General features: G+C 35.0%; 1 protein-coding gene across 1 annotated transcript in view; it reads left to right on the top strand.

The window, feature by feature from the left end:
* LOC143912634 (tolloid-like protein 1) overlaps window positions 1–16,815 on the top strand; it is a 108,498-nt gene extending 91,683 nt beyond the window's left edge. The window contains exons 4-16 of the mRNA XM_077431929.1: window positions 9,131–9,305; window positions 9,390–9,416; window positions 10,898–11,109; window positions 13,626–13,833; window positions 13,923–14,131; window positions 14,256–14,391; window positions 14,493–14,588; window positions 14,674–14,876; window positions 15,005–15,233; window positions 15,309–15,504; window positions 15,579–15,783; window positions 15,859–15,988; window positions 16,614–16,815. Coding sequence (XP_077288055.1) covers window positions 9,131–9,305; window positions 9,390–9,416; window positions 10,898–11,109; window positions 13,626–13,833; window positions 13,923–14,131; window positions 14,256–14,391; window positions 14,493–14,588; window positions 14,674–14,876; window positions 15,005–15,233; window positions 15,309–15,504; window positions 15,579–15,783; window positions 15,859–15,988; window positions 16,614–16,815 — 2,228 coding nt within the window. The remainder of the gene's footprint in view (window positions 1–9,130; window positions 9,306–9,389; window positions 9,417–10,897; window positions 11,110–13,625; window positions 13,834–13,922; window positions 14,132–14,255; window positions 14,392–14,492; window positions 14,589–14,673; window positions 14,877–15,004; window positions 15,234–15,308; window positions 15,505–15,578; window positions 15,784–15,858; window positions 15,989–16,613) is intronic.
* Window positions 16,816–18,507: the final 1,692 nt, after the last annotated feature.

Raw genomic sequence — 18,507 nt, 5'->3', positions numbered from 1 at the left:
AATCGTAATATGTATTGAAACTTCAGCGTATAATTATTGATTTCAATTCAAAACTCGCTAGTTTTGTGATCAAACCTGCAATCGTCCAATATCCTGTTTGCACAAGCAATCGAGCGTTTTGAGAGCGTAATTAGTTTTGCAATGGTACCTGTATTTCAAAGGTCCTTTTTCAATATTCTCTCGTGCTCTCTTTGTATCCTTAATTTCAGGATCGGACCGAATATGGCGATTTCCGATTTTGATTTTCCCCCCATTCGCCACCACCTCCCACACTCTCCGGTCCCTTTTTGAGTTTCCACCGTACTGAATGCGCAATGATTTCCGAGAGGATTATTCTCGTCGGAGCTCAAAAGAGAAAATTAAAAGATTAAAGGAAATCCGCCTTGAAAGCCGAGTGATTCGCAAAATCAATGGATATTTATTACAGGTGCTGGAAAAGTGAACCAAGTCAAATGTTTACTGCGGACTATGATGAGCCGCTAAATTTCGAACTGAATCCATTTTGGTGATGATAGAAATAATATGAAAATATACCAGATCGTGCAATAAAATAGTTCACAAGCAGAAACAACTCGATGGGGTCCTTACATATGTATATTGGTGGGAGAATTTCTATCGTACACAAACATAACAGTTTTCCTAAATCCTAAGCCCACAAAGTTTAATAGAAAAGAAAATCCAACGTAACGTATTCGAAGTCCGTCGGTTGGTTGGATGTACCTACATATAATATATACATATACATATAATATGTAGGCTGTATGCGGTGTCGTTGAGACCCTTTTTCATCGGGTCTTTATTGCTCGACAGAAACTTGCAAAAGGCCCTGTGGCGGGTTTGAATGTGTCGTGAAACCTCTCCCTGACGATTTCGAGTGGAATCGGAGAACACTTCGTCGTGAAATAAAAGAGAGAAATATTGCATTGTCATCGGGTATCCATTGAGTCGCCGCCGTGCCAATTTTTCAGTCGAAACCATTTGGATGTAAATATCCCTTATTTGAACAATGTTTCACACGTCGTACAGGTATATACATAGGTATAAAACGTCAATGGGAAAAATCTGTACCTACATTTGGGGAAATCAGATTGGGTTTCTCCAGGTAACAGATTTCAATAACACAGAACTAGCATCAATTTGTTAAAAAAATATACATAAGTTACGTACACCGCCGAGTAAGTGCAATTGGATTAGGACGAGTAGCATCCCAGAGACTGTGTGACCGTTATAATTGGTTTCAAGGATTATCTCCAGACTAAGTATAAGTATATACTGAATTGGCTTAGTAAGCGGCACCCGATCCCTTCTCAGAAGTGACCGATAGCGTGGGACTGAGTGTCGTGGGAATACATATCCGGGTACATGCCTAAACAATGGGGAAGTAACCGGACGTCGAAGATGCCCTGAGCGACCTGTCCCTTTATAAGGAGGTACTAAGATCATATCAAGACATTCTGGACGGAGCACTGCCAGTGTGTGTATCTCCTTAAATCACCAATAAATGCTGTGAAACGACTTTGGCCTTTTACTTGGATCCTCCACCCACCCCTACGCAACACATATATATTTTTTTATTTATAAAAATCTATTAAATTCCAGTTTAAATGTAGTTTTCATGATGTGCTGTGACTATCAGAACGTTAGCGAACATTTGCGAGACTTTTTTGACAACATTATTAAATAATCATTATTCACCCTTGCCGCTTATAACGATTTTATGCAACAGGTTTGACTCAAAACATGACCCAAGTTTTTTGTTATTCTTCTCTCAATGAAATTCAGTATCAGAGCAAAACAGTTAACTTATCTCATTTAGGAGAGCCAGAACTGCAAGGTTGTTTCCGTACACGATCAGATTTATTCCTACATTATTTTTTCAAACATTGAATATTCCATAGACAGTAGACAAAAAGTATTTATAATATTATAAGCCAGTTGTTATAATCAATATTTTTAATATTAAAAAAGGTTGCCGATTTCAACCTTTTTTTAGCATAATCTATAGTGCCGCTGGTCAGACTTGGATATTTGTGCCCCAAATCGATCGGTTCCTATCAGAGTTATCCAATTTATCTGATATCATTGTTGAAACGGTTCCTCGTCAAATTAGCGAAAATCATCTAACCACCACTATTTGAATATGATTTCAAAGTTGTGTACAAGTTTAAAACTACATATAAATTTCGCTCAGGGGAAACCCATAATGGCATTATTTTTTTAAGTATTATTTTTTTTAAGAATATAAAACGAGTGAAAAAGTAAAAAAATAAATAAAGTTAGGACGTGCAGCAAAGATGAAGAGCATAAATAGCATCTAAAAATTAAATAAAAATAAGAATATCATGATTAATAAAATTATAAAACTAGGTCCATCTGCTATCCCGCCTTTCCTAAAAGAAAAAATAAAGAAATATTTAATTAACACCGAGCAAAAAAAAATCACGTTTGTGAGTTACCTGAGCTAAGACATCAATCCTTTTTTTTTGCCCATTTTTTTCTCACATATGTACATATATATGAGAGAGAAAATCATTGTAATATTCAAACTTAGTGGTTTAAATGTAAATTTTTTTCGTTGCTCAGTGTAATTATCGTAACCGTTTGGATTGTTCAACCTTCAAGTTAATCAATTATTAATGGAATAATCAGTGTCTGCAAATATCATGGATGGAAAAACCAGTATCTGGAGAAGTAATGATTGCGGAATAAGAATAGTGCATGGGAAGATTGCGGGAAAATGAATCACCTATACGGAAAAGTCCATTTGTTTGATTGTATTGTGCTCTTTTTATACTAAAAACATTCTGATTTTATAAAATCATATTAATTAGGAAACATGCTTTATATACCTATTAAAATAAATATTAATGAGGAATTTTTCAAAAATGATTGACTTCAAAAATATATTAATTTTTTTTTGAAAAGTCAGTGTGTTCAATGCATACGTTGACACGTGCGAGAGTTGCAATTTGTTACGAGAGTTTTGTACGTATGTATGTTGAGCGTCATTGCCGAAAACTTTCCCAAAATGGCTACCGCGTAACTCAATTACGCTCCGACGAAGTTCCCTTTTAAGAAGCAGCCTGTTGTTGCGCGTTTTATTTAGTTACGTGTAACTCAATTATCGAAATACATTTAAGCACACGTAAGTTCATAGGCCTTTCGTCGATTTTATATACATACATATACATTGTACATACGTTTGTAAATATAAACAAACTCGGTTATAGAGAATTTCTCGGTCATAATATTTCTTTATTTAGGTTTTTTTTTGTTTTCTTTCTACATATGTATAGGTATGCACTGTATGTATGTACTTCACATACTAACGGGTACGAGGGTTGAATGTAAAGGCTTTGTTACGGTAATCGTTGAAATATTTCGTCTTTGAAAACTCACAGCTTCCCTTTGACATAGTGTAAAGGTAGTCGTCATAAAATGTACGATTATGTTTATGCGATCGAGAATTTTAGCTCGCTATAACCAGAACAAGATTTTCCATAATTAAATTTATATTGCATGTTTGAACGCCATGGTTTATTGGCTACTTAAGCTCAACTGAAAATTTAATTAAAAAGTAGGTATACATATGTATATAGAGGAAACTGTTTTTAAGCTCATACGTTTTTAATGAATATACCGACATACTTAGAATAAAAACTTAGATTTATAAATGACGTCATTCTGATACTAAAACGCTTTTTACAGAAAAAAGTTGAAATAAAAAGCATTTTTTTAAATCGAAATGGTGCCATTAGAAACAAACAATAGATTTTGATTTTATTTGATCGATATATTGGGTATGTAGTTTCGATCAAACAATCATGAGTTTATTTTAATTTAATTAAATATATATTATATAATACGTACATATATGAAATAAGACGAAAGCCTGTTTCATAGAATTGTAATATTTTTCTGTAATTGTACAAATTGAGGGTGTATTTAATGTAATGGTGTGATGTACAGGGTGGCCCAGGGAGCCCCAGGACGGGGGCGCCGATGGCGTAACGCAGCCCCCGCCCCCGTACCCGCCCCCGCCCTCGCCCTCGCCCTCGCTCTCTCCCACCAAGCCTCCAAGTACGTGTCACTCTCATATTATATTACAAAACATTTTACGTATAGATATGTAGAGTTTGCAGCATCTCACCCCAGCCTCCCCCTCCTCAACCCCCAGCCCGTTCTACACACCCAAATCACCCGCCCAAGTCACCCACCTGTACTTGACTCCTCGATCCGATTAGTATTGTACGACGTAGTCCCTAATTTCCCATGTCCCGGTCGAGCAATGTGTGTAATAGTCACATTTGTTGTCCGTAATAGATATATAGAGATACTCAAATACATGTAGAATTTCACGTGAAATAAAATTTTTGATATTTTTATGTTTTTCTTTGGTACGTTTAATACCTATTTATCAGGGGCGAGGGCTAAATTTTGCTGTTTTGAAGTTAAATTTAAAACTCGATATGACACTCGTGCGAATATCAACCTTTTGGTTTTCATGTATGTATTTCTCAAATGGTAATTTCATTTTCATGCATTTTCATATGATATTACTAAAACGATAATAATTAATTTGACTATTTTCACATATTTTCCTTGAACCTTGATGACATTTTGGAACCCGGATTTTAATTGATAGAATAATTTACAGAAAATCTAGTAGTATTAGTGAAATTCCGGGGTTCAATGTGTTTTTATTGTATTTAATTAATCTCAATTTCCTCGTTTATAACTTTAATTTTTCGATATAACAAGCTTGCATGTGTAGATCTATCTATTATATATGTTAAAATAATTGTATTTATATTAGGAACAGTCAAAAAAATCTTATTTAAAATGTGTGACATAAAACAAAAATATATTTTGACTCTTCTTTGTATTACACTGAGCAACAAAAATAACCGAAGCGTAGACTAATCAATTTTTAGTGAGTATGATGACCCACTAAATTTGTATATGATAATGATTTTTGTTGATTTTCTCTCGTTTATGAGCTTTTAAAAAAAATGAGTAGTTTTTACAGGTTTTGGCTTTCGCAGTCATTATTTAAAAATCTGTGCCAAAAGCGAGTATTGAAATCAACAGTCAGATGCTTTTTCTATTGACTGTGATTTTTTTTATTGCTTTAAAATACGTATAGTTAATTATGTAACAATTTTTTAATGTTAATATTATATAATATGTTTTACACAGTCTTTTCTCATATCTCATAAACGAGAAGAAACTTACATAAACCATTATCGTATTCGATTTTGGAGGGTAAAATTAAGTAAAGCTTGATTAGTAGAGGTAGGACCGGAAGCGCGCCGTCTATTGTTCCATTATTGTAAATACTTTGTAAAAAGGTTCGGCAAACCTTTAACAATGAATTTACAACATGTGAACAATGAACAGCGCGCTCTGGGTCCACTCTTTATTGACTAGTCTCCACTTCGGTTAGTATAAAACGCTATTTATTTTTTTGTTGCTCCGTGTTATTAGAGCATGATTTTCTTATCATTAATTTTTCTATAAAACTTTAATTCTATAGTATGTATGTATGTATGTTTTTCACTTTTACTATATATTATATATTAATTTCTAATTCTCTTGAAAATCTGTGTATAAATTATGTATTGAATAGTTTTTCTATTTTTCTTGAATATGCAAACTATAAATATGTCAAAGTTGACGACCAAGGAAGACTCATAAATAATAAATCATTGATTCAGTGGGTTTACGATACAGGATGAAACTATTGTTTAACCATATTCAAATCATCTTTCAAACAAACCATTTGAAGTCCGACGATGCATCAGATATCTGAACGCATCTTCGAATATCCGATGGTTAATTCACCCAAAAATTACATATACAATTACATATATGCATGCGTATCGTTGAGCATGAATAAATGTTACTTTTAATTATGATAAAAATAATTTTATCGAAAATAGAATGTACGATGTACGATGAAGTTTAAAATCTCTACGTTGAAAATTTTTTCGCACCGCATAAAAATACCGAAATTCGATTATAGCCATAGCATAATGTCTTTGATTTTACGATCGAACGAGCTTTCGTGTTATCCTGATTTTCTTGCAAGTATTCTCTATCTCTCTATCTATCGCTCACACTCTCTTCTGCAAAATGTTCAATGATGCGTGGCTGGATCAATTTGTGCGCAAGAACTTCAAATTACCCTTACGAGCCCATAATAAACCAAGCGGAATTGTAGGACGCTAACTACGCCATAATATTGGTTTTATAATTGCTTGTGTAATATTTTATTTAAATAAAATGAATATAAATATTTTCAAAAGCGCAATAAAAAATGTGCCCATCCTAGATCGCTTTATATCGACGTTAAATTCAATACAAACTTTTTGATAATCTTAAAAGTATGAAAACAACCGTGATTGTCCATTCACTTTTTGAACGACTCCTCGGGGACGGCAGATTGTAGGATTTCGGCCGTATACCAACTTTTAGATACAACTTCCGGTTTATTGCCGCCCTTAAAGCGTAAGCATTGCCCCATTCAAAGCTATAAAATGGCTCTTTCCATATATTATTCTTATTTTTTTTTTCCGACAAAATTTCTCTAGCAAATTGATATAAATACGTAAGCGGGTATTTTCGGTTCGGTTTTGGCCTATAAGCAAACCGTGCAAGCAATACGCGTCGCTCATAAACGCTTTGTGGCCTTTCGGGGGATTTCTGGTCCCCACGGTCCCCTAATCCTTAAACTTCTTTATCCGTTTAGTTTGTCCACGGTCGACCGGATTTACGTGCAAAACTTCCCACCCGACTTCTGCTCCATTGTACACTATGGTCGACCTTGAAATCGAGACACTTTTATCTTCGTGCTATGCCCCAATTAGCTCGGGTCAATGATATCAATGACAGGGTTAAATTATGTGTGCTTCAAATGCGTACTAAACAATATATTTATATTTTGCTCTGATCATTCGTACTCTAGCATAAATGCTTCAAAATATTTATTCTGCAATTTTAAGAGGCCATATAATAGAACCATTTGCAAAATGAGTAAGTGAGAGAAGAATATGAATAGATCGTCAATATGCTATAATGACTTTAAATAAAATCAATATTTTATTTTTGTTAATTTATTACACCGCACTGGTATTGCAAAGTGATCCAATGGTGGCGCCATTGTAGCCAAATGTTTATATTAGTTACATTTTATTTATTGCTTTTACAGGTAAACACGACATAGGTATATTTCTTACACTAAATACGACATCTATGTATGGTCAAAAATTGCACAGAAGTATTGCAAGGATTATACAAATATCAATTAACATCCACGGAGACATATGTACATAGTATATGGTCAAATTTGCAGCATTTTATACAATTCAGTGAAATTCGAGATTCTGAAAAATTGAAAATTTGCAAGAAATGGGTAAGGGTTGCCAATTTTCAGGAACCATTTCAATCAGATAAATTGGCAAACTCTGATAGGAAACGATCGACCTGAAGTCACATATTCAAGGTCTGGCCAGCAGCAACCGGTGGGATTTGAACGCGTGACATTACATATATGCTACCACTAGTCCATGCTGATGGTTAAAATAAATGCCCCTTTTGTTAAAAAATCAATATTTTTTTAGAAAATATAGTACATACAGAAAATATAGCACATGATACCATTCACTCTCATGGCCAGAGATCGGCGGCCAGGATTTTTTTATGCACAAAAAATGATTCATACTGTCAATTAATATTGTCCTAAATAAAAAAAGTAAAAAAAGAGAGCAAAAATAGGTTGACACGAGGCTTTTAATAAGGGAACCATTTTTTTAGCATAAAAGAATACTGGCCACCGATCTCTGCTCATAACCCAATAATATGTAATTGATAGTTTTTCATTAAAATGCGAATATACATATGTACATACATAACTATTTCAATTCAAATATCAAAGCTTTAGCTTCATTTCTAAACTACATACGTACGTACATACATATGTACATACCGTGAAGTAATTAGTGAGTAGTAGCATTTCATGTTGCAAATATGATAATACTGTCAAGTTAAAATGCCGATTACTCCCATTAGCCATTACATGTATATGTATGTATGTATGTATGTATAATCAGTATCTCTATGGTTGCGTTAATGCCAAACACCGAGAAGTCCCAGGTTTAAGCCCTGGTTTTACCTCGATTGAAATTAATGTATTCTGACTGTTTTCCCAGTACCGCTGGTCATATTTAGATATTTGTGACTACAAGTCGATCGTTTCCTATAGTTTGCCAAATGATCCGATTTCATTGTTGAAACCGTATCTCTTGTTGAAACTTATCACCTATTTTTTACCACTATATAAATATAATTTCAAAAAATTATATGTACAAGTTTCATCATAGTTGGCAACCTGTAATGGCACCATATAAAAATATAAATTGTAAACACACCTCAAAGATGTTTAAATTTATATATCCAAACTATGTACATAAGTATCATGCCATACACATTACTAAAAAACTTTACAGCAAATCAGCATATACTATGTATGACTCGGTATGACGTCGCCTAGTTCCCTTGCACCCTACTCGCGCTCGCGTAAGTAACGCTGTGCGATAAAAACAGAGAGAATTTCACGATACGTCACTGATGTATGCATACAATATAAAATATTAATTTAAATGAACAGCATAGCCCAAATCAGGACACGGATATAAAATAATAAATAGCCTTAAATTACTATGAATGGATGGTGTACGAAATTGCATGAAAACAGTAATTAGTTTTGTTATTTTTTTAAATACCCATATTTAAAAATTATTCAAATTTTCCAATTGTTTTTAAATTTGAAAAAATGTCAAAAAATCTCTTTTTATATGAACGCCTCATTTCTGCTGATTTTGCAGGTGCGTATTAATCAATGTCTTGTCACATTGTAATTGACACGCGAAGCAATATTCAAATTTAATACGCGCTCATCAATCTTTCCCAATTATGCATTCTGCGCTTGTACGATCTTAATTTGGACATTTATTGCGAATAACGAACGGTAAACTGAGAAATATTAACGACAGGTCTTCTCTCCGAAGTGCTACAAAGTGTGACACTGTCAAGTATTGGGTATTAATTGGAGACACTTGATTGGTTGCAGAGTGTGACCAGACGTTCGTGAGCAGCGGCGAAGAGGAAGGTGGCACATTCTCGGCTCCGGAGCTGGTCAATCCTAACAACCATTCTCGCCAGTGTCTGTATACCTTCCTAGCCGCTCCTGGACAACGGGTCGAGCTCGTCTTCACGGTCTTCAACCTAAGAGGGAAGCCGCAAGAGTCAGTATTGATCATTTCGCAGTATCCATTTTTATTCGAAATTGAACTTGAACTTAATCCGTTTTTGTTATTTGTTTATTACAGTGGAGCAGCTGTGGGTGAGCTACCTGGGTAAGTTCGAATTTGTACTACTTTCTATGTTTTAAGTGCTATGTGAGTATTGTAACGTGTGAACATAAGATAGAGTATCCACTATCTAAGTGCATTCGTAGGTGAACAATAGACACCCCGGATTAGACTAACGGGACTCAGTAAGTGCCCGAACAAAGGATAAGCTGGAGTTCTCATATACCTGAGCGATTGCGTGCGTAAACAATGGACTCGCCACGGTAGATCTTTACGTACCTAGACAATAGATACATTAATGGATCAAAGAAGCTGTAGTGTGCAACTTGTCCTTTATAAGGAGGTACACACGATAGATTTAATGATTCTAGAATGGGCGTTGGATCCGTGCGGACCTCTTGAATCGTTGAATAAATGCTGTGAAGCGATTTTGGGCTTTAATTTGGATCCTAAAACCCACCACGACGCAACATTACTGTGACTTTAAAACATTTTTTCAAGTATACTACATAAAAAATTAACGCCCAAAAACCATCAATCATAGTTAGGTATGTTTATATTGTCCAGCACTGCACAACACAACACTGCACGGAAAAGTCTACTTCTATTCATACTATACAGCACCGCTCGTTTTCGGCACGTTCATGCTTGTTTTGGACCATTTTCGATGCAAAATCGACTTATATACACATATATTACAGAGCGCGGCGATATGGCTCAATATTGCTTGCGGCATATAGTTGAGTCAATATTATCACAATATGACGTTTTTAAAAATATTCATATGCACATAGCAGCACTTTCGTTAATACGGGTGCGCTCGCCACTATGTCGTCACATCATGCGAGAATATTTCCTCGGTGGCCAAAGAAAACCGGTTCTGCTTGAAACGTTTCGGTGCCATGGACGGCTGTATAATATAAATAGATCGTGTCAGTTACTGCTGTTACATACGCCACTTATACATTAAAAATGTCCATATAGAATGTACTAAAGAATATATTTCGTACTGTTTACATGCAATACTGGTTTTAGTCGTTTTAACTATATATGTATTTACATACATACGTGTATAGTAGCTAGCGCTATATTTTAACTTGACAACGGATGATGATTAGGACAATATTCTTTTGGGATGTAATGGCTATTGATAGCTTTGCAGTTTGCTCTCTTGCATTCTATGTACACTGTTAGAACGTGTATTGTGAATGACCATTGCCCTAATCACCGCCAATTTAACTGTGCTTACCACACTTAAATAATTATTATTGTAACAAAGCGTCATTCTTCATCGATACAAGTATTATAGTGAGGTGAGCCCACTAATATGTATATATACTTTTACCAATGGACTATGTATGTATGTACATATGTACATACATAGTTCTACTCCAACCATTGGTTGAGTTTCCATACCTACGTATAATCTATTGGTCTCATGCAGCACTCGAAACTTTTTTTATTGATCATTTATATGTACATATGTCATTTTTTTTTAAATATGTATCTTTATATGTACATTTCAGGTGTGTACACGAGTACATGGACGTGTACTCGGAGGCGGTGAGTGGTGAAGCTGCCGAATTGGTAACGAGTCCTTTCGGCGGCCGGTATTGCGGACCTATTCCACCGCGCCGCCGAGTTTCGCTACATAGAGCCATCGCGCTCTCCTTCTTCACAGACAAGACATACACGCCATCAACACTTTTCCAGGGCACCTACAGCTTTATCAATGACTGTGAGTACACACATACATTCATACATTTCAAACAAATCGATGACAAGACTTTTTGTATTTGGATTTCATCTACTATGTTACAGTTGAAGTGTATCTTCCAGTTGAAATATACTTTGACTAGTTGGAATATATTCCATCTAACCTGGTACCAACTACCGTTATATGTAGTTGAAGTGTATTTTGAGTTGTACTATATTTTGGGTAGTTGTAATAATAGTAACAATAAATTAACCAGTGTGACCTGACAGGTTGCCCCAAAGCGTCACACCAGTCTTACAAAAAAAAAAGAAAGAAAACAACAAAATAAAATCAATAAAATTCCAATCATTCATCTCATCACCAGCTCATCAACATGACGATTGAACAGGTCCAAATGCTCATCAATCACATTAAGGAACCGAGTAGCCTTTACAAGAGACGAGATGTTGAAAGACATTTTCGCAGGAATAAGTTGGAAAAGTAAAGCTCTACCGCATACAGGCGCCGAAAATTTTAATTCCAATAAAATCGAAGGGTTGTCGATTCTTCCCTTTAATACTCCAAATAAATATTTGGAGATGGCAATAATTCTTCTCGAAGATAGTGAGTCCAAGCCTAGTATACCTTGTAAAAAGGCAGTGGGAAATAAATAGGGGTAATATTTATATTTCTTCATATAAAGGCATCTAAGAATTTTTTTTGAACTCTTTCTATCAAGAGAGAGAATTTAATTTCAGTGGGAATCCAAATTACTGACCCAAACTCCAATATGCTCCGGACAAGCAAACAATACAGTAACACCAGTAAGTTGATTCACATGGCGAATTACATTCTAAACTGGTCAAAATATAATTTGGTACCAGGTTAGATGGAGAGGCTAGGTTTTCGTGAAAACGTCAGTCGACTAATAAATTGAGTTGGAAAGTCAAATTTTTGTTTTGAACACATTCTTAAAGTTATCATAATACGGCACTCATTATCCTTATTCGTAATCTTCTTCTACCTAAAGCCTTATCCCGGCAGTGGTGTCACCCTAATGGTTTCCATGGGTTTCCGGAAATCCGTTGTTAAAAATCAAAAGTTTCCGGAAACCCGTTAGAAATCTAAAAATTGATATAGTTTTTGTCAAAAATTATACAAATCTAGAAAATTTTTTTGGTTGGTTACAACTTCGAAAATTTCACATTCGATTACTTAGCAGGTAAAGAGAAAAGACCGTTTTTCTTAATATATATGTACACATGTTACACCGAATCCGTGAAATTGTCTATTACACGCATTCGGCAACAGAATTGTCGAATGCGTGAAAAATGCAAGCACGTTGCCCAGTTCACGGATTCGGCAAATTCTTTGGCGAATGCGTGAACTGGACAGCGTGTAATATTATAACCAAGTGTCAAAGTGACAGCTGAATAATGATGTTTAACTTAGTTTAATTTACATATTATTATGTATAATATGACTACATACATATTATTATGGATAATATGACTACATACATATTATTATGTATAATATGACTACATACATATTATTATGTATAATATGACTACATACATATTATTATGTACATATAATATGACTACATACATATTTTTCGATCATCTCATATGACTTGTACGTAAATTAATGCTATTTTTATACATTTTGATCAATATTTTAACAGTCGGAATTTTATACATTGTGAAGAATCAGTATTATATTATAAATATTTAATTTCATTACACATGTCCCAGAATATAGCTCTAGGCTACACCGACCAGACCAAATGTATAAAAATGTGAGCGACTAAGAAATCACCGGGTGTGAAACGCTTAATCTAACTGCATATGTATATCTCTCCGGAGTCCGGAGATGCATTTGTCCGAAGGACCAAAACAGATCTTCAGCATATACCTGTAGAATCAGATCTCAAAAACATCGATGCTGCTGATTATCCTGGTCTTCAGAGTCCACGTTCCGCATCCATATATATAGAATTTTATTCGTAATACCTACATATATTAACGCATTATTATAGCATTCGAAAAAACATCAGAACAATCCAACTGTTATATTATAACTGGCGTACATTGTTGAAAATTTGCGCTTGCAGAGATATGATGTACTAGTTTAATTGTATTCGAATATGAGTGACCTAAAACGCCAGTGGAATATATTACAACTGAATATACACTTCGACTGTAACACATATACATACATACATAAGATAGCTATGTAGAACTTGGAGCATTTTGGAATTTATAAGTCGGCTTTGTGTCGCAACAGCATTTACTTATTTTCTCATCAACCGTAGTCATTTATTACGAGCGACATTTGATAAATTCAATAAAATTCACCCTAGCCAAGATTGTCATCACTGGTGAACCGTGACATCCACCTACTAATTAGCTTTATTGTTCGACTGCGAGCTCGGTTGCCAGGGGTTCGTTCGGGTCAGCGGATTTCCGCCATTGAAATATACGCGCTTTTCATTTAAAATTAGCCCGTAGGATTTTCTATATCGATCTGACCCGGCTTCGACGGCTTGTTTTCAGCGGAATATTCGGTGGGAACGACCGTGGAGCAGACTCCTTGCTCGTTCACGGTGCACGAGTCCAAGAGGAGAAAAGGGGCGCTACTCTCGCCGACGTACCCAGGCGCGTATCCCAAGGGATTGCATTGTGCTTATCAGTTCCTCGGAAGACCAGGCCAGAGGATCCGTATCGAATTCCGTGACTTCGATCTCTTCTACGGCGGACCTCAGTAAGTCACCATATTATAATAGATTTTGACGTTTTATCGCTTCATATTGATATCATCCTTTTGAAACGGTTTTTTTTCTTTTTTTTCAGCTGCCCATTCGACTATGTGCGGGTGTACGATGGTCCGGACAACTCTTCGGCGCAAGTCGGCACATATTGTGGCCAACAACGCAACTTGGTGTTGTACTCCAGCGACGAGAGGCTGTTGGTCGTCTTCTACACGCTACCGAGGACAGCCAACACCCAAAACCGCGGCTTCAAGGGCATGTTCGAATTCTCTGAGAGCTTCGTCAAACTCGGTAGGTACCAAATATATAATATCCAGTACTATTACATACGAATGTACTCGATGCTTATAGGAATACAGACTACATAGATCCATTGCTGCAAATTTTACTAAGAAAAAATCTAATTTGATTTCAGATTTTATAAGTAAGAACGATGCAGAACACATTCGCGGATCAGAATGCGACCAGAAGATATTAAGTAAAAAAGAATCGACGGGATACGTTTTTAGCCCTAATTATCCATTTCCATATATTCCGAAAATAGTTTGTAGGTAATTGATTCAACCCGTTTAAATATTCAAAAATTAATAAAAAAATAATAATAATATTAAACTTTTGAAATGAAATTTAAAATTACATTGTGTTATTCCAGGTATTTTATTTATGGTATGCAAGACTCTCAACATCTTGAAAGAGTCCGTTTGGAATTTATTAAGTTTGAAATACCTAAAGGGGAAAAAGTTACAGAGTGAGTATATACATACAAAGTATGCCAATATTTAGCATGCTTTTATCAACTTTTAATATAAACAATTTTTGGGGGAAATTTTCAGAGGAGCGGCGTGTACTGATGGATACCTCAAAGTTTACCTAAAGGGGCAGGAAGCTTCCGACTCGTACGACAAGTTCGATATGGACCTGTGCGGAGAAGTCTCGCCAAGCATCGCCGTGTCGGATGGACCTCGACTCGTTCTGGTCTTCAGTTCAGGAGATCTGTGGGGTCGCGGTTTCAAGGCCAAGTACTCGTTTGAAACAGGTTAATGTCGTAACATTTAACATGTTATATTTAGAGTACTGGCACGGCGATAACTCAATCGATATCCGGACCGGTCAGCAATCCTCTACTCGTGCACTTACCTATTTTTGGTTTCTGCTCGGTTACAGAATATCGCATCCCAGGCACGGCAGCTCCAGATGGCTCGTGCTCGTTCACGTACAGGAGTTCATCAAGGAAAAAAGGTGAATTCAACAGTCCGAGGTATCCTTCGAACTACCCTTCGGAAACCAATTGCACGTACATGTTCCTAGCCACACCCAACGAGCAAGTCACCATTGTCTTTGATCACTTCAAAGTCAAAGCCGATTCTGTTAACACTACCACCGGAGCATACGGGTGTGTATTTTCAGATCAACACACCTGTACTGTTTTACATTTGAGCTTATTATTACTTATTCGTTCTGATTTCAGAACAACAATATGCTGGGAGGATTGGGTCGAAGTTTGGGGAGTTGGAAGGGGAGGCTGGACACCTTTAGGTCGGTACTGTGGCTTTTCAGCTCCTGGACCCCTCGTATCACCACGTGGGGCTTTGGGTCTTGCTGTTTTGTTACATGCAGACTCTGAAGGCGTTGCTAGCGGTTTCAAAGCACGATATACCTTTGAGGTGAAGTTCAAATTCAATACTCGGATTAAGAAAAGTTTTAATATCAATTTTTAAATGTATCATTTGATTTTCAGATAGCCAAGTCGATCTTCGGAGACTGCGGTGGTAATATGTCCGGTATGGAGTACGGCGTGATAACCAGCCCCAATTTTCCGTCAAATTATGACGGTCCGGGTAGAGGGTTGGCCTCAAAAACGTGTAACTGGTTCGTGTCTGTGAAGCCCCAACACAAGATTTTGCTCAATTTTGAATTTTTCGCCGTCGAAGGCGACCCCTTAGGTAACCTTAATCGAAATTCTTAAAGCACAAGAATGTTGAAAGCAGGATGTAATCTCTTTTATTTTGATATTTTAGGGCGTGGCTGTCCGGCTGCCGTGTTGAGATTGTGGCACGAAGTTAATGGTCCTCCGGTGGAACTTTGCGGTGAAAAAGCTCTAACAGACAAATGGCAGTATATAACTGAGAGTAATTCTCTGCGTATAACGTTAGTTTGTCTTATATCATATATTTTTAGTTTAGATAGATATAAATATATACGTAGTAACAAAATTAGCGCCACCAGAATTAATACCAATCACTAAAATCATTATACTTACCAACTTTCTGTTGTTTTCTCCAGAAGGCAAAAAAAAAGATAAGACAAACCATTCCTATGAAGACTTCACTGTATGACAAACTGTAAAAATGTTTAACATGATGAAGAAATTAAGCTTGTATTCGAGTATGCAATTAAAATAAAATAAATTCAACTACAAGTACATATGTATGTATATATGTACATACATGTATTAGTTAATAGAGTATTATAATAATCTTAATTGAAGTTTTAAACGCCAGCTTACAAATGTTGAGAGGGTTCCATAAGAAAATTTCCTATCTACATCTTTTTCAATAAATTATAAATAAAAATAACATTGAACATTTTTTATGCTTAAAACTCAACTCGAACTAATATGATCAAATGTTTTCATACATAAAATAAATTCAAGCTCCAATTTTACCCATTTGCTTAAAATCGAGCTCTTTGGGGTTAGCCTTGAGGCAAAACTTTTCCTTTCTCTTATTTCTTCCAGATATCATGTTTAATGTGAAATAAACATCATTTTCAGATTCATATCTGCCGATAAGTCTATTGGTGCTCAGGGTTGGCGAGCTGTGTGGACAGAAGTGAAGGAGATTTCTCCTAGTGATCCCTGTGAACAGTTCGCCTGCCACAAGTCTTCCTTGTGCATCGCCGAAAAACTGATGTGCAATCGTGTGGATAACTGCGGCGCCGATGACAAGAGCGACGAAACGCATTGTAAGTATTGACTACGCTGTCTGTATACATACATATGTATAATATCATATTATTTAAATAGAATATAAATATAGGTAAATATTACATTGGAACATTTTATGATGTATCAGACGCTATAATATCAATAATAATTTAGATATATGTAGGTTATTATAACTTTCAATTTGTATAAAGGAAGTTATTGGTTATGTTCACAAATAATCTCAATAAATATGTATCCAAATTAAAGATATATGATTTTCATTTTACTTGAAAATCTGAAGCTTAAATTAGAATCGAGCAAATTTTGAAATTTATTATTGTTCGAAATCAAAAGACGTCTCTATGAAAAGTACATGTTTTAATAGACACCACAACGAGATTGTCATATTCCTCGTATTTTGTTGTCTCTTTTGTTGGGCCAATGCATACATGTGCATATGTAATTGCATCGATAATAGTAAGACTAAGCGAATATTGGCACACATTTACACACATAGAAAAATCATAAAAGAGTAAAGTAAGTAAAATCTGATAAATTTTAAAAAAAATTCTAAAATCTGTAAAACTAATTTAAATAACTTTAAAATTTTTAGAAACAAGTTATAAAAACAATAATTGGTGGAAAATGTTATCTACATAGGTACGTTTACTTATTCAATTTTTTTATTTATCCATATTAAGTACATAATTATACAATTATAAAGAGTGTCATCTTCAAATTTACATACATATGTATGTATGTATGTATATGATACATACATATGTACATATATAAGAAAATTTTCTTTTTCAATGCTTGACGTGACGTATCGGAAAGGAAAATACAATATATCCCAATAAGAAACGGGAAAATGTATCAGAATCATGAAACTTTTTCCAACTTATCTTATTACTTTTTTTCTTATTTACAATGTCTGAAGCACATGGTACCAAACAAAAAGATTAATAGATGAAATCCTTTTGAGAAAAAAACGTCAACGAAAAGGAGATGTTTATATTCATAAAACTATAAAAAGACTATAAATAAAAAATCATACCATATTTTTATTGAATTTTTCTTCCAATAAGCATTATTTAATTTTAAAGTTTGGTGAATATGGTGAATAAAAATAAAATTCACAGTTGGCAATTCTGTATTAATAGAAAAAAAACAGTATTTCAAAACTTTTAATGATTCTTTGTGAATTCAAATAAAGTTACTCATATCCATCCCCCCTTTTTAAGAAGTGCTTGTTGTTGTATTTTTCGTCTTTATTTTACCCATAAATATATGTACATATATTTAGTGTTTGTCGATGTATCACATATATGTACATATTGACGGTTTCTTGTTTTCATTAAAGCCTAGCTTGTTTTCAAAACTAACTAATGGAAGGTTTGTCAAATACAATCAGTTTTTTTTTATTTAGTTGGAAATCTCGTTTTATTTTCGAAATAAAGGACAGTTGACATCTCAAAAAAGGACTAGAATACGAGAGCCGAGTAACTGTCCTTTCCAGTAGAGAACTTGCTAACCCTACAAACCCAGGGCCGGCCTTTTCTGTACAGGTGCGAAAAAATTAGGCGCCCCAAAAATCTGAATTCAGATTGAATGTAATTACTTTTTGCAGCATAAATAATATTCTAAAAAAAAAAGCAATTTTATACAATAATAGAGTGGTCAAAGTTTAGAATAGTCTATTCAAAGAATTAGTAACTTAAACTTTTTTTAAAATAAACTT

This window comes from Arctopsyche grandis, chromosome 6, assembly GCF_051622035.1.
Source record: "Arctopsyche grandis isolate Sample6627 chromosome 6, ASM5162203v2, whole genome shotgun sequence".
Taxonomy (NCBI): Eukaryota; Metazoa; Arthropoda; class Insecta; order Trichoptera; family Hydropsychidae; genus Arctopsyche; species Arctopsyche grandis.
Note: the sequence above shows the minus strand (reverse complement) of the source record. Positions and strands in the feature narration are given on the sequence as shown.